Genomic DNA, 17103 nt, shown 5'->3' on the forward strand with positions numbered 1-17103 from the left:
AAGAGTCAGCAAGAGCCGCTGGCATAACTGGGCATAACTGGGCTGAACCCTCATCCAAGCTCCCTCATGTGGTTGTAGGCAGGATTCAGTCCCTCACAGGCCATTGACCAGAGGCCACGCTCAATTCCTTGCCACGTGGGACTCCCCAACATGGCAGCTTCCTTCACCAAAGTATGCAGGCCAGAAAGATGGATGCCCAGTCTTTCCTAACCTAATCACAGAAGCAGTATCCTGTTACTTTAGCTGTATTCTGTTCCTGAGAAGCCAGTCCCCAGGGTCAGCCCACTTCCCAGAGCAGGGCACTACACAAGGACTTGGGGGGTGGAGGCCATCTGCTGCCCACCACAGCACCCAGCCACGTTTCTAGGCAGCTCGCTTCCCTGCCCTGAGGGCTCACGAAACCCCTTGCCAGAATACAGGAACTTAATAAAGTGTTCACCAATTAAAGTGTGGCAGCATAATGGAGTAGCAGATCGCAGTGACTCTAAGTGCCTTTAATGCGATGCAGGATTTCTGTAATACTAAGTGAGGACAGATGCTGAGGCAAGACCTAGGAGCAGTATATGTTTATGTGGATGAACAAATTAATCTGCATGTGAAATCCCAGTGAAATTGACATGAAATAAAAATTTCATGCCTTACAGTGTGTCACTGTTGCCCATGAAATGAGATTAAAAGGAATTTCTGATTTTACAGTTGTCATACTTTTCATACTGCTTGCATTTTTCTCTTCTAAAGACTTGGGCTTGGACCTAGAGGCCAGGCAGAGGTTTGGCATTTTATACCTTTCAGGCCATCTTCCTTCTCCTCATGCCTGGGAGCAGGCTTCCTTATGTAGAACTGAGCCAGGAATGTATTGGATGGTCTCAGCTCTGAAAACGGAATCTGTGATTGTAAACGCTGGTGGCATGTTCCCTGTTGCTGTCGTTAGGCAGCTGACATTCTGGAAAGCTCCCTTGGCTAAGAGCTTTGCCCTCCTCATTCTTCCTCACACGCACCAGCTTTGGGGTGGGTGTTGGCGTCTGGGGGAATGAGGGGGAGAGATGGCATTCTCTCTGAGGCCTCTTCGGGGCTGGAACCATGACATGGTGAGATGAGACAAAGGTTGGGGAGGGATAGAGGATGTGCCACAGGCCCCTGCACCTGGGAATCCACAGACTGTCGCTCCCTCAAGGACAGTGTTCCCCCAGGAAACTGGTGCCACCCTCACTTTATGTCTTACAGCTGTGTTTCCCTTGGCCTTTGTGGCCATAGAGTTCAGGAAATGGAACATACAGAGAAGACAGCCCATTCCGTTTCTCTGCCTCAGTCTGACCTCTGCAGTGTGTGTGGGTCTGAAGGAATCAGAGGGAGGGGAGCAGCTTTCCGTTTAGGAACACGTATTCACGAATTGCCCCTCCCAGAGCCTCATGGAAATCACACCTTCACGGGCTCCACCTTGGCGGTGAGTGAGAGCCCCTGTCGGGATTCCCCTGCGGTGGCCCAACCAATAGTTGGCCCAGGAGCGGCAGCCTGTCCCTCTCCTCTGGGCAGGTCACTGCGACGGCTATGTCCCAGCTCAGTAGCAACTGCTTCTTGGGTTGGTGACTTGAATTGGGGGCACATGGGTCCACACAGAGCACAGGGCGCAGGCGGGACCTGAGCAGCCGCTGGAGGCTTATGGATACCCTTGTACTTGGAACAGTACTGGCCAGGAGATGTTATGGCATGGTGATGATAGTGGCCTGGTGACAAGGATGTCTGGCAGGCCTGGGTTCAAATGTCTGCACTGGCTGCAGCAACTTACTCAGCCCCCCTGTGCCTCAGCTGTTAAGCAGTGAGTCCGTTAAGCAGTGGCCCCTCAGAGGGTTTTGGTGAGTGTTAACTATGCACGGTACTCACTACATGCCCGGCAGTAGGGGTCATTATGTAGTAGTCTAAAAACATTCCCTGAGGTAGATAGGTCATCCCTGTAAACCAGGAGTTAAGGCTTAGAGAAGTGAAGTTCCAAGCTCCCAAATAAATGACACACCCTGGGTGTCCACCCCACCCCCACTCCTCCAACCACCCCCCCCCCCCCCCCCGCCCACAGGCTTGTTTGATCTCCATTACATCAAGCCACATATTTGCGTGACCTTTCCTCTTTCTCTAACTGTCCTCAGTCTCCCCTCTGGGATACCAGACCGCCTTCAAGAGTCTGTCTTCTCACACTTGGTGCCAATGTCCGTTGCAGGGGAGTCCAGTGGCTTTTCCTTTCCATCAACATTTGGGTAAAAATACTTATGTCTCTGCTTCAGAGTTACTGCATCTGCCTCTCCATCACTCCCTCCTGTTTCCACACTACAGGATAAAACCCCAAATGTTTGTCATTTATGACCATGTCTTTTCTTCCATAAGGATGGCACGCTGTAGGAGAAGGTGTATGTTCAGGAGGACCTGGCCCCAGCCTTATAGCAGGCACACTTAGGACCACCAGGAGCCTCTGTTGCCCACTGATAAAATGGGGATGATGCTGATATCCTCACACCACTTACAGGCAGCTGTAAGTGCCAGTGTCACGAGCTTGTGCAATAAAATAGAAGGCATGTGTACAACATTACATTTCTGAGGTAACTGACCGTTGCTTAGTACGTTTCTGGCATAGCCGCATTGGCACCTGTTGGGGTGCAGGGGTGGGGAGGGGAGGGCGAGCAGGGGAGCAGCGATTGGTGATGGAAAGGGATGGAAGAGGGAGAAGTTCCTACCTGTGTCCCGGGGCCGGCATCTCAGAACCACTATGGAGGCGTCCTCAGCCTGTAAGTGCCCTGAACACTCAAGAAGTTGATGGTTCAGGAAGCACTTGGAGACACAGCTGAACTTGGGGAAATCAAGAATCTCAGGTGAATTTTTCAGAAAGAAAGAAAAGAGAGGAACAGGAGAGAATAAACTACACATGGGAAATGAGCTCAGTGGAGCATACGTTATTCAGGAGGTGCTGGGGCCATGGGGACAGCAGCCCGGGCGGGCGGGCTGGCGTCAGTCTCCCCACACAGCATGGGCCGCCCTTCCTCCCGGCTCTACCCCCGCCCCGATCTTTCCGGCTCACTCACTCTTCCCTCCAGTAAAACCCCTGAATCTTTAATAAATTATAAACAAGCTTTCCTGTCTGTCTGTGGGTACCAGATCTTAGCATTGCAGCTTTTGACATTCCTCTGGTGTCCCTGATAGATCTTGCTGTTTGATTAATCTTTTAGATCCCTCTCCCAGAGAGCCCGCCATCTGAGCTGACTCTCCACACAGCGTCCAGTTTGAAGGATTTTTCTCAGCCTCTGCCTTGCTGCTGCCGGTGCCTAGTGCTTGTCCCTAAGCGGGGCTGCAGGACGCTAGAGACAAATCGCAGTTAAAAGTCACGGGACCTGTGTTCAGCTCTTCTGAATCCCTCACCAGGTGTGTGGCCTTGAGGGAGAGCCTGAGCCCCAGTTTTCCTCTTGTGTGGAGTGGAGGTTCTCAGATGCTGTTGTGAGGGTCAGATGAGACTGTGGATGTGCTGCGACCAGGGGCAGAAGGAAGATGCCTTGAAGTCCCCTGAGCCAGGCTAGGCTGCCCGTGCCATCATGTTGTGAGGCTCTGCCCTGCTGCCTACCCTACCTGGGTTGTGCATGCTGGGGCGCTTAGGGGATTCCTGCCCCACCTAGAGAGGAACCCCTGTCCTGTATCCTGCAGGCACAGGAGGCTGGAGGGGAGTGAGGTCCAGGAACACAACGGCCCAGGCTCCCACCAATGCCTGGCACACCACCAAGTTCTGCCCAGTTTAAGAGGTTGAACTGGCTCGTCTCCAAGGCCCCTTCCTTTTATGAACCATGAGTTCAAGGTTCTGGTCCCTAAACGTGGATCAGTGCATGGAGGCAGGTTCAGCCACTATAGTCATGATAATTCTAGCTACCATCTTCTCAGCATCTGTTAAACACGTGCAGCCTGGGGTCTTCACGACAAGCCTGCAAGGGAGGTATTTGTCTGCATTGTATAGGTGACAAATTGGGGCTCTGAGAAGGCAAATGATGTGCCCAAGGGCACACAGCCAGTTTTCGCCAGATCCAGGATTCACATTGACATCACAGCTCAGGTTCCTCTCTCTAACATTGATGCTACATTCTTTGCTCTCTCGCCCCCTCTTGCCTCCCAGCGCCCCTCTCCCTCTGTCAGGACAGAACTACCCCATGGGAGGAGCCATCCGCACATTTGAACTTGACATTGAAAATAATGATAGTTACCGTTTTGTCAAGCATGGACTGTTACCTAACAACATAGTGATAATCTAGGGGGGGGGGGAGGATCGCTACAAGTTAAAAAATCATTGTCTCCACTTTCCAGATGAGGAAACAGTTCAGAAAAGAAAATTCGATGTCCAGCAACACAGCTGAGTCTAAGCTGAAAATGGTCTTTTTGACGGTCTTTCAGATTAACTGCGTTTTATTCACTGTTAGCGACAATCACAGCTTCTGATTACTGATGCTGGGGGGACCTTAAGCAGGAGGACCTGGGGTCCAACCTGTCTTACAGATGAGTAGACAGCAGACTGGGGAGGAGGGGGTTTGCAGTTGTCAGTAGCATATGACTCCCAGGCCAGTATTCTATGACCTGTCTCACTCAGCACTCAGTCTGCAGGTCCAGAATCGTGCTGGGACTGGGACACCATACCCCATGTCCCTCGGTCCGTCCCTACCTCATCCTCCAGCTCCATGAAGACTTCACCAGCTGGGGAGAGTGATGCCTGCCTCTGTGCCCTCCAAGCATTGTGTGTGTCCATACTGCTGGGCTGTCGCACATGAACATGCCTGCCTCTGGGCTGGATGTCGCCAAGGCAGGAGAAAGGGTCTCTGTCCCCAAAAGCTCTCTGAGCAGCTGTTCCCACTACCACCCTCCCGCACCAAGTTGTCCTTAAATAACTTACATCACTAAAGCTAGGGTTTGGGGCCCCCTTGCCTCCCAGGCCACGGAAGGGAAAGCCATCCCTAGGGCAGTGCCTAGCACCTGACCCTTGGCACAGTCCTGGCAGTAGTGGCCTTCTGAGTCACTCAGTTTAGTCTCTCTCTTTCTCCCCATCTCTGACAGAGACAAGGAGGTCCTGCAAAGCTCTCAGCTCTGTTAGCTTCCTGCAGAAGACAGATGGTTATTCTTCTCCCCGACATCCACCTCATTCCTTTCGGTGCTGCCCATGCTCACTGCCTCCTCCCCCTCTGCCTGGGTATCTCCATCCTCTCTGTGCCCTCACGGACCCTGCAGTACAGCAACCAAGGGCCCCCCACCATGTCCACCTCAACCAGCTGCCTGCTCTCTTCCTTCCTTGTTGCTCCCAATTTAAACTCAGCTCTGTATACAAACATAGGCCACGTCAAGGGCTCTTCTCATCGGCGGACCAAGTCGTGGCATTTTCCTTCTCTTTTCATGATAGCTAACAAATGCATAAATAAACCACACCCCTCCCAAACTTAGCAGCCTAAAAACAGTAGGAAGCGTGGCGTACCTTCATAGTCTTTGTGGGCCAGGAATCGGGAGCATCCTGGCTGGGCGGTTCTGGCTTAGAGCTGCTGAAGCTTCTGTCATCTATAGGCTTGACTGGAGCTGGCGGATTCACTTCCAGGGTGCTCGTTCACATGGCTGGCAAACTGGTGCTGGCTGTGGGCAAGAGGCCTCAGTTCCTCTGCACACAGGCATCTCTCCGCCGAGCTGCCTGAACGTCCTCGGCAGCTGGCTTCCCTCCAGGTGGCAGTGCTTTGGTGATTTAGCCTTGGAAGTCACCCACTGTCACTCATATTCTGCTGGTCATAGGAGCTAGCCCTGATTCAATGAGGGGGATAGAACTACACAAGGCACGATGACCCGTAGGTGAGAGTTCCTGGAAGCCTTCTGGGAGGCTGGCTGCCACACCTTTGAAATACATCAAAGGTTAAGTCATCAGTTGACCTAGAAATGCATTTCCTGAATTTCTTTCTCCCTTTCCCCATGAATAGGCATCTAGTATACTTAACTCTTGTTCTAGGACCATGGAGATAGACAAGGGTCCTTTCCTAGAGGAACTCATAGTCAAGTGAGGGAGACAGTCCCATCAGGAAGCTCTAGAAGAGAGACATGTACACGAAGAACAAGTCACTACCTATCTGGGGTAGTGTGGAACACCATCACAGCAGAAGGGAAAATTGCTCAGGGTCTCAAAGGATGAGTAGGGTCTCATTAGATGAAGAAGGGAGGAAGGACTTTGCTCCATGCAGAAGTCATAGTGCGAGTGGTGGTGGAGAGTTCTGCCAACATAGGGAGCTGCAAATGTGGAAGGTCTTGAGGGCTGTGTTGGGAGTTTGGACTTTTTGCAACAGGAGCCACTGAGGGCTTCAAGCCAGAGGAAGGCATGGGCGGAGCTATGTGGCACACAGGACGTGACTGGCAGGGACAGAAGGTGCAGGACTCTCGGAGCCGGGCCCACAGGGATGACAGAGAAGGGGTGAATTCCAGGGGGTTTTCCTAGTAGGTACAGCTGACGTGATGTGGTGAGGGGTTGTCTCTCTGGAAGCCGCAGGAGAAGGCCTAAAGGCCATGACTTACCTTTTCACTGTCTCTTCCCCTGGAGCCTTCCTTTCCCAATTCTTGGCTCCTGGTGGGTGACCCAAACCCAGATCTGCTCAGGCCCTGAGCACAAGAGCCCAGCCTTCTCTGTTCTGTTTAGGGTTTGCTCTTGGAGGAACGTGTTCACGTATCAGGGAGGCCACAGGGGCGTCAGGCTCTCTGGCCTAGGACTGAGATTAAGCGTCTTCGGCCACAGACTTCTTTGAGAATCTAGTGAAAGCTACAACCCGCACCTTTGCCTACCCGACTTTGCAAACAATTTCAGGGGGTTCACGGTCCCCTGGGAGTCCATCCTTGGATCTCTGGACCCCAAATGCAAAGCCCTGAGCCTAGGACGAAATTGGAAAATGAAGACATGTTTGACTCACCAAATGTCTGTTATTTACTTCCTCATTTAATACCACTCCCCGTAATTGGACAGCCCCCGAAAGAGCGACAAACAGGAGGAAGCAGTTACCCAGGGATAGTCCCTGGTGGCACCGGCATCACTTGGCGGGTTTATTTTCATTATTATAGTAATTTTCGGGCTGCGGGCTACAATTTTCACTTGCAGCGAGGTATTAAATTGAAATTACCCCAGATGTAATTGTCATACGAAATGATCCTGGACACGTGGAAATGAATGCTTTTTTAAGATGGGGTTTTATTGTCTCTGCGCCAGGGTTTTAGGGCTCTGCCTTGTTAAACACACCAGATTTCCATGTTTGTGTGTGGCAAGAGGTGAGGGGTCAGCCTGGTGCAGTCAACTGGAGCTGCCGGCTGAGGACACGGTGGGAGCTCTGTCTGGGATGGACACAGACCGGGGAGCAGAGCCCAGGACCTGGGGTGGCTTTGTGTGGCTACCAGGAACCTCCATGCATGAATTCGGGCATGCGAGAAATCCCACATTTCTGTTCTGCACGTTCACTTAATTTGGATGCGAGCCCAAGTTCCCCTGAGGTGGTAGGAAATTGAACTTCAGTCATTCTGGGAACTTTCCTGCCCTGGGGTCTTAATCTGCACCGTGCAACCAGGTCAGCCCTCCCAGATGCCAGCCATCTGTCTATACCGGCGACTGCCAGTCACCTGGCCCCTTGGTGCCAGCCCTTTAGATCTGCTTTGCCCCCAAAAGTCTTACTTGTGCTCCTGCCTTTCCTTCCCCAGGTGCACCCTGCTGGTGTACTGTGCGGACCTGCCCCCGACCAGCATCATCATCACCTTCCACAACGAGGCCCGCTCCACCCTGCTCAGAACCATCCGCAGGTAAGACAGCCCCCCCCCCCCCCATCCATCCATCAGCCCTTCGAGGCCCAGCCCTTGGGAAGACCGGGTCTGCTCACTGGCAGGCTGGCCCTGTGATAAGAATGTCAGGCATGTCCCACTCCATGGAGGTGCTGTCTGATACATGTTATGCATCCATTCTGTCGCTCTTCGTCCTCCTGTGAGGGCGGCTCTTACCCCATTTTATAGGGGGATAGCCAGAGGCCCCAGGTGGTCGGTAACTTGGAGGTCGGTGGCAGCCACAGAGGATCTGGAGCTCTTGCCCTTAACCATCGTGCTAGACTGTCTCTGGAACATGAGCTCTAACTTCCACAGCTGACAAGGGAGCTGAGGGGTGACGCTGAGTAAATACCCCACCCCAGCATCGGGCTGGGATTAGAACCTGGGTCTGCCAGGCACTGCAAGTCCCAGTCCACGCCTCTCCACAGCCTCCATGTGGCCAGGAGCCGCAGCACACGGCAGAGAAGCTCGAAGGCAGTGCTGATATTTGCTTTCCCCACTGCGTATCTTCTGTTGCAGCCTCAATCCCACTCCACCTCTCCACCCACCCTCAGCTCCTAGTCTGGGTCCGCTCTTGCTGTAACAGGTGCATCCTTACCTTGGCCTGTGGACTGCATGAATCTGTGACCTGCAAAAGCCCCAGCGCCAGCTCCCAGCAAACTGCCCTCAGAGCACAGACAGGGCCTTGGAGACCTGGCCCTGGTTGTTTTGCCTCCCTTCCCCATGCCATGTCCCTCCCATAACTCTGGAGTCCTCTCCCCATGCCCACCCTCCCCCCAACACCATCCGGCCCTCCTTCCTCTTTCAAGTCTCCAGCAGCATTGGCATCTTCGAAGGTGGTAATGGCAGCCATTGATCATGAGGTCCCCTCATGTGCAGACGTGCCTCGGCTCATGCTGTCCGTTGGGGAGGTGGGAGGCCACTGCTGTACCCACTCTGCAGCTGAGAAAACTGAGACTTGGAAGTACTGAATCAAAGCCCACTGTTGCTCAGCTAACAGTGGTGAAGCAGCGTTCAAACCCTTGCACTCTGACTTCAGTTCTTAGCAGCCTCTATAGGCAAGGCTGTGGATGGTGGTGGTGTTCAGCATCCCTGATAGAGGTGTTGGGGTTGGCCCTGGGATAAAGTGCCTGCGATACCTCCATGCCCCTGGGACACATGGCCCATCCCTATCGGGAAGGCAGCGCATCGCATGGTCACCTGATCCCACAGAGAGGGAGGGCCAAGGAGAGGATGACCAAACAGGTGAAATCTCTTGTCATTTCCATCACTAAGCCACACCTTCCTGTGCCTGGCTGTGGGCAGGTAGGGAAGCTCCGGGTGATGGGAGGGAGTCAGCGACAGGCTCGCCCTGATGGCGGGCACCAAGTCTTCGGTGCCACCTGTCACTTATGATGAATGTCTGCCTTGCAGGGTCAGTGCATCCCATAGAAATACAAGGAGGGAACTGCCCGAGTATGTGTTGTTTCCCCCTGTCTACAGGGGCAACTCTGTCTGCTGCCCAGATGTCCTTGGCAACCAGCTGGCTGCTTCCTTCGGCCAGCTGCTTGCCTTTTCTGCCCTGGCTTCTGTATTCGCCCCCCAGGCTCCCAGGTTTGCATTTGGTTTCCCAACAAGGCTTCAGCTCTTGACCAGAAAATGTCCTGAGTCACTGTCAGGAGTCACTGTGAGTCTCGCAGTAGACTAACAAAGTACCTTTCCGATTTGTAAACCAGTGCGGGCATATGGGGGGGGGGGGAACAGGGGTATGGGGTGATCCGATTTACCTGAGTCTTTTCTGGTGAAGGGAGAAACGTTGTTTCTCAGCCTCTGGGCTGAGCAGGGACATGGTGGAACGAAGGTGACTACTTTGAAAACACCAGACCACAGCCCCATGGCCATCACGGTCTGCTTGGGCAGGGTAGGCAGGGTTTCTGGAACAAACTATGTCTGCCAGATGTTTCCACGAGGGCACTGGGATCAGCAGGAGTCCTCACCTTCCAGGCTGGCCTCTCTTCTTCTTTCTAGGAGTCCTCTGACACCACGCACCTCCACCCCTTAACACACACACACATGCACACGCACACGCACGCACACACACCATTAGAGCCTTCCTCTGGACTTCTTACTACAAATCCCTACTCTAGCACTTAATGCATTTTTCCCAGGTGTAATCTTCAGTGAAGTCCTTTAGGGCAAGACTGCATCTTATTCACCCCTTACCAAAGCTCCCTGTGGCTCAGTTGCCTGATCAAGAAAATGGGAATAATAACCATAGCTACTGCATAGTGTTGCTTTGGGTTAGACAAGGGACCGAGAACTGTGGCGGGCATAGAGTCGGTGCTTGAGCAACATTAGCTATCTCCACATCTGCATGGTGAGCGAGCTCTCAAAAGAGGCTGTCGAGGGGCGCCTGGGTGGCACAGTCGGTTAAGCGTCCAACTTCAGCCAGGTCACGATCTCGCGGTCCGTGAGTTCGAGCCCCGCGTCGGGCTCTGGGCTGATGGCTCAGAGCCTGGAGCCTGTTTCCGATTCTGTGTCTCCCTCTCTCTCTGCCCCTCCCCCGTTCATGCTCTGTCTCTCTCTGTCCCAAAAATAAAATAAAAACGTTGGAAAAAAAAAAAAAGAGGCTGTTGGGTACCTGGGGTCACAAGACCTGGGGTCAAGTAAGTCCTTCCCCTACTGCTTCCTGGCTGTGTGACTTGGGCAGATCACTGACCACATCTGTAAGGATGGAGATGAAAATATCCCTCATGTTTCCAGTTCTACCACATTTCCCACAAGAAGACATTACCTGGAACATTTGGGGGTGTTATCCTGTGGGGCTCCCAGGCTCCCCATAGTTCCCTAACACCGTGTTTATATTCTCAAGGTCACTTGAGATGCTCCCTGTAGACTCCTCCCTTTCAGCTCTAAGACACAGTTTTTCTTTTCTTCTCGCTGCTCTTTTACAATAGTAATAATGATACTTTATAATAATATCATTACTATTTTAAATGTATGCTGGGCTTTATGGTCTCCAGAACACCTTATGCCTCAGTCCAGTCGGAGTCCCATCCGGAACTGGAACTTTTGAAGTCAGGGGTGCCTGACGTGAACAGAGGCCCAAGGTCACCGGGCTAGGAAGCACAGGAGCCAAGACTCAGGTTTCTGGCTCAAGGGGGGAGGTTGGGAGGCAGCTAAGGGTGTAACCCAGTGCCTCTGTCCACCAGCCTGATGAGCATTGCCCCCGAGGCCCTGGTGCCCTGTGTTCTGAAAGAGGGCTTAGGACCAGCGCATCAGCACCATACTTTTCAGTAGACACCCATGAAGTGACAGACCACACACCAAACTCCTGGGCACTTTGCCAGGAGAGCCCATGGACCTATTTCCTGCCTCTGAGGAACTTCTGATATAACACCCAAGTGTGATATATGAAAACAGCAGAATGAGGGTAGAACTGTGTGAACAGACAGGCTTTTATATCATAAGCATGGTGGAAGTGAATTTTAGGGGAGGGGGGGAAGCAAGGAAGATTACTTCTAGAAGTTTCCATGGCCAGGTATTATTTGCCTTGGGATTCTCTTCCTTCCATTCCCTATCTTCATGCACAAATAAATCACCAGCCACTGAGACAGGACTGAATGAGGAGCTCTTCCTATCTCGCTTTGTCATCAGTGAAAGGATCTTCTCTAAAGTATCTTTCATCTTTAATGTTCTAGAATTCTGATGGTTCTGCTGCCAGGCTCTCACAAGGGAAAGACACTCAAGGGGAGGATGGAATGTACCCTCTCCTCCCCCTCCCTCCCCCCAGCACTTGACTAAACCTTCGCCCCTCTGCCCATCCCTGCCCTCGCTCTCTGGCCCCCTGAGTTCCTGAGTTAGCTGGGTGAGGGCTGGGGGCTGGGAGGGTGTACATGAAGGTACTCAGAGCTAGGCAGTGGCATGATGGGGGTGGGTGATGGGGGCAGGGAGAGTCACAACCCAGATCAGTGAGGGGACTTCTTTTCTTAAGGAGACAGAAGCAAGCCCCAAGGAATGGTTTATCTTTATCTGGTATTGCAGTGGGTCCCTGTGTATATGTGAGACCCAGAGCTGTCCCCTTCCTTTTGGAGTGTCCTTCAACCCGACACTGCCTGCGGGGGCTCTGGAGCATGCATGATTATACCCTGAATCTCCTTACTGTTGCTTTTTTTTTTTCTTTTTTGGTAAAACTCTGGATTTAGAGGGAACAACTTCTTAGGTTAAGGTGGATAAGAAAAGAGACACGGGGCCAGATTTGCCCACTCTGCTTATACAAACTGTGTGGCCCTGGGCAAGCTCCTGTACCTCTCTGCCTCAGTTTCCGTTTCTGCAAAACAAGAGCTACCGGTAATAACTGCCTCACACGATGGTGGAGAAGAGTGAGTGGGTTCAGGCAGGGCCTGGCACAGAGGGGTCCTGTACAATGGACAGTGGCAGGGGTCCTGATGCTCTCCCGCCTGGGGACGCAGCAGTGTTGTTACGCAGGGGCTCTCAAACTTGAGCAGGCATCAGAATCCCCTGGAGGGTCCCATCCCCAGGTATTCTAACCCAGTGTGTCTGGCGTGGGGCCCGAGTGTTCGTATTTCTAATAAGTGCCCGGGCAGCACAGATGCTGCTTGCCCTGAGGTCACACTTTGAGAACCAGGATCATCATTATTATCAATAACCTGGATTCTGAAAGCAGCCCCTGGGCCACGCTCCATGCTGAGCACCTTTCAGGCAGCCGAGGAAGTTGTGGTGCTGGAGACTCAGTACCTACTGAAGCTCTCAAGCCAGCAAATGGTGGATATGTAGCTCTAGTACTTGAACCCAAGTCAGCCTGACTCCAGAAGGTCCAGACTCAATGGTCAGCCCGCCTCAGGTCTTCATCCCACTGGCATTTAGGGAACATTGGAGAAACCCTGCCTGCATACAGCACCGTAGAGTTCACAAAGCAATTTCAAATACATTTCCTCATTTCATAAGGCACAAGAGCCTGTGAAGTAGGTCAAGTATTAATAACGCCTGCCTTTACAAGGAAAATGTAATTACAGATGAAAACGAAGGCTGGGAGCGGCCTGGCGTCTTGTTCAGGATGGCACAGCTAGGAGATGCTGGGGGCCGCCCGGCCTCCCACGCCGTTCACACCGCCGTGCCCGCCGCCTCCCAGGGTGCTCCGTGGGGGCCCCTGCCGTCAGGGCTCGGCAGGCAGATTGTGGAAGGTGTAGGTAGTTGCTCTCTGCCTAGCTGCCCTCTGGCAGAGAAGTGAGCCGTGTGTAGGAGACTCAGTTCTAGAATAATTCCCAGGCAGGGTGTGATCTGGGCCTGCCAGTGAGGTGAGCACTCACTCCCATTCGGAGGCTGTGTGGAAAGGGCATGGAACGCCGTAGTGGGGGACGGGCTTTTCCTAAGCTGGAGGAAAGGGACAGTTGGCTTGGTGGCAGAGGGGCTGGTGAAGCCTCCTGGCGGACGGACTGGGGAGAGCACAGCTCTCCAGGAATGGAGCAAGCAGGGTCTGGGTGGTGGGAATGGCAGCGGTGGTTCAGAAAGGGGGCCCCTGGGGGACCAGCTGGGCCAGGCCGAGCCCCTGGGCTAGACTTGACCTTTCTCTACCAGCCACCCCAGGAGCCCAGAGCACCTGCCACCTCAGGCTCTCCCAATCCAGGGCCACGTTCACGGAGCCCCCGCTATCACTCCAATTGCTCTGATTAGGGGAGCAAAAAACAAGCCAGGTGTTACCAGGAAATGGTCTAATTAGCACTTACTGCTGACGATTTCTGGTTTTTTTTTTTTTCTTTTTTAAACCCTGGACATTTTTTATTCGCTAATCATCTCTCAGTTCAACCAGCCCAGAGCTGCATGCGATTTACCTTTTGATGTTCACAGAAGAGAACTCTTGAATTTCAAAGAGCCGGCAGGGATTTGGGGGGAATCACGTGAAGAAGCTACAGCCTTAATCAAACCTCATTAGAGGGTATTCTTCAAGCAGGTTTTCCCCCTCTTTCTGCCTCCCTCCCCCCTTCCCTGTCTGAACAGGAGACTGGTCGTTGGGTTGGCGTGTGTTTTCTTTGGGACTGTCAATTGATCCTGTGTGGTAAGGGTCTCCTCCCACCACCTCCTGCCCCTCCGTGTCCCCACCTCCCAACAGCCAGCTCAGGGCTTGGAGTCGGGGTTGCTCTCTCACCTTCTACCAGTTGCCATGGTGAGAATTAAGGCTACATAAATAAAAGTAGCTCCAGGCAAAGTTCTCCTCCTGGAGAGTCTCTGCATCCTGCTTAGACAGGGCGGCTCACCAGAAACAGGGCTCAGATTGGCCCTCCTGAGAGGAGGGACTCACACAGTGCCCCCCCCCCCAGCACCAGCTGAACCCTCTCCCCAACACGCACCAGGCCATGGGCACCCCCCAGTGGGTGGTGTGGCCCTGAGGGTGTCTGAGGAACTGCGTGGTTTGGGGTGTTCAGAAGTGGAATATGGCCTGACACCCCGAGGGAACCCAGAAATCCAGCCTTGCCCTGTGAGTGCACATCGGCAGCACAGACCAGCACATGAAGTCAATCCCAGAATTGTTCCCGCCGCACAAAAATAGTGCCAGACAACTACTCCGAGCCAGACTTTGTGCTAAATGCTCTATAAAAATGTTCTCTCGAATTCTCCCAGTGGCCCTGTGAAATAGGTACTACTGTTCTTATCCCCATTTTACAGATGGGGCCACTTACTGCACAGAGCCGTAAGGTAACTTGCCCAAGATCACACAGCTTGTAGTAAATAGCTCCTAGACTCTGAGCATCTGGCAGGCAGAGCTGACGTTCCCTCTGTTCCTCGTATACCCAATGCAATGCTGAGCACATAGTAGGTGTGCAGTACCCATCCCTGGAGGGAATGGCGGGCCACGGCTCTGAGCTGGCTTCTGGCAGCACAGTACTGACAAGGACCCTGATCCCCTGGGCTAGACTTGACCTTTCTGCCCAGAGGGGCCAGCAAAAACCAACCCTCAGAGTTAGGCATGATAGAAGCCTCAGGAAGCCGAAGCCATCCGTTCTCACTGAGTAGCTGGAAAGCTCTTAGGGGAGGAAGTAGGTTGAACTGGTCCTTGCGACAGAGAAGGGGCATATCAGGCCATGGCAGTGTGGCAGACCCAGCTCTCAGTTAAGAACCAGCAGGATGTCACCCGATAAGGGCCCTAGGCGAGAGGAGGCTGGAAATGGGGTCTGTCTCCAGACAGTGAAGAGCGTGCTGAGGATTTGGGTCTAGACAGTGAAGGTTTTGTCAACTTAACTTGTTTGCATTGGTGAGGAAAGTCGCACGATGAGACGTCAGCTCCGGGCTTCAGAAAGCTCACTCTGGAGGCCCCCAGAGGACAGCCCGGGCAGGTCATGGCTGCTGCAAAAAATCCGGCAAGAGAGGTTGAACCGGGACAGAAGTGGAAAAGGTGGAAGTGGTTTGAGCGACCTTTTCTAGTGGGACCAGCAAGTCTTGGTCACTGACTCGGTGTGGGGTCTCGGGATATCGCTGAGGAGGACTCCTGGGTTTCTCTCTGGGTGCTGGGTGGGTGTGGTGGCATTCACTAGGGGAAAGCAGGGCTGTATCCCAGGGGCGCACAGGTGAGCGGCGTGACTGCACAAGCCCTTTGGTTGCTCCCAGTTTTCATTCCTCAAATACAGTGGTGTCTATTTAAAGCTCGGGTTAGTGCATACGTTTAGCTGCTAGAAGTCCTAATTATCTCCCGTCCTTCCGCCTCACAGCGTACTGAACCGCACTCCTATGAATCTGATCCAGGAAATCATACTGGTGGATGACTTCAGCAATGACCGTGAGTATCAGTGCTCCCTTGCTCTGGAGACACAGGTTTCTATTCCCTGCCCACGGTTCTCTGGGGATAGAGGGAAGCCTAGGCTTGTAGCAGGTATAGAAGACTTCAAGTGTTGATGTGGGGCTCAGGAGGGAGATAAACTTTACATTTAAAAACAATTTGTTGAGTCCTCTGCTGTGGGTATTTGAGGACCTACACAGTATATTTAGTCGATCCTTGATTGTGTGTGTGTGTGTGTGTGTGTGTACGTGTGCACATGGAGGTGTGCACACACATGTATGTCACTGTCCCCTATCCTGGACATAGAAACCTTCAGAGAATTGATCCTGGGACCCAGAGCAGTTTCCATCGCTTGGGGTCCCTGACTCGTATCTGTGACAATCTGCTAGCCCGAGCATAGGCTGCAGCACCCTCTCCTTGCATTCCTGTGGGGGGCGCTGGGTGGGCTCTGCAGGGTGCCATGTGGGGCATCCCATCACCTGGCCATGACGCAGTGAGCAGCTGCCCTCTGACCCTCCAGCCATTGGTCATCACCGTTTCCAAGTTGTCCTATCAAAGAACCTGGGTCACCCCCCCCCCAATATCTTCTTGCCCCCAGAAGAGCATGCAGGTGTCCTCAGACATGTGTATATTGAGTTTGATGGGCACAACAGTTGGGGAAGCATCCTCAGACTTCAAGGGTTGGTAGGGCCACCTCCTATGAGAGCCATCATCCCAGCATCCTGGGTGCAGTTCCAGGCAGAGCCACCTCTTTCCAGTGACAAACCAGGGGAAGCAGGCAATGGCCCTGGGAACAGCTCCAAGTCCTAGGAGAGTAGAATCTGTCCCCCTGAGTGCCCATGCTGGCAGCTGGCTTAAGAACCACTACCACCCTGGGGTCTGCTGCAGGAAGGCTATCACCCACACCCACTGCACGGCCTCAGAACCCTGGGAGTAATGCATACGTGAGTTGTGCACTGGGTCCAGAACAATAAGATCGGACTCTCAGTACTTAAACTTGGTGAGCTGATCTCCCTTCCCTAGTGAGGAAGCAGTTGGAGGTGGGGAGAAACTCGTCCTACCAGGTCACCTGGCACTGGAGCCTGAGGAGGGTATGCTGTTGGGTTCACTCAGAAGCGGAGCAGCTTCATGGTTAGAGCACAGACGGAGCCAGACTGCCCAGCTTCAAATCCTAGACCTATCACTTACTCAATCACTGGCTACGTACCTCAGGCAAATTAGTAACTTCCACGTGCCTTGCTTTCCTTGACTGTAAATGGAGATCATTATAATTATACAGTTTATGTAAGGATTTAAATGTGTTAACACGGGGCGCCTGGGCGGCTCAGTTGGTTAAGCACATGACTTCAGCTCAGGTCATGATCTCACGGTTCGTGGATTTGAGCCCTGCATCCGGCTCTGTGCTGACAGCTCAGAGCCTGGAGCCTGCTTCTGATTCTGTGTCTCCCTTTTCTCTCTGCCCCTCCCCTGCTCGCTCTCTCCCTCTCTCCCTCCCT

The 17103-nt window shown here is 53.1% G+C and overlaps 1 protein-coding gene across 2 annotated transcripts in view; it reads left to right on the forward strand.

Moving 5' to 3' along the window:
• Positions 1–17103, forward strand: part of GALNT14 (polypeptide N-acetylgalactosaminyltransferase 14) — a 209578-nt gene that overhangs the window by 151613 nt on the left and 40862 nt on the right. For both annotated transcript variants that reach the window (XM_043604208.1, XM_043604207.1), the window contains exons 3-4: positions 7720–7818; positions 15540–15607. In XM_043604208.1, coding sequence (XP_043460143.1) covers positions 7720–7818; positions 15540–15607 — 167 coding nt within the window. The remainder of the gene's footprint in view (positions 1–7719; positions 7819–15539; positions 15608–17103) is intronic.

Source organism: Prionailurus bengalensis, chromosome A3, assembly GCF_016509475.1.
Source record: "Prionailurus bengalensis isolate Pbe53 chromosome A3, Fcat_Pben_1.1_paternal_pri, whole genome shotgun sequence".
Lineage (NCBI taxonomy): Eukaryota > Metazoa > Chordata > Mammalia > Carnivora > Felidae > Prionailurus > Prionailurus bengalensis.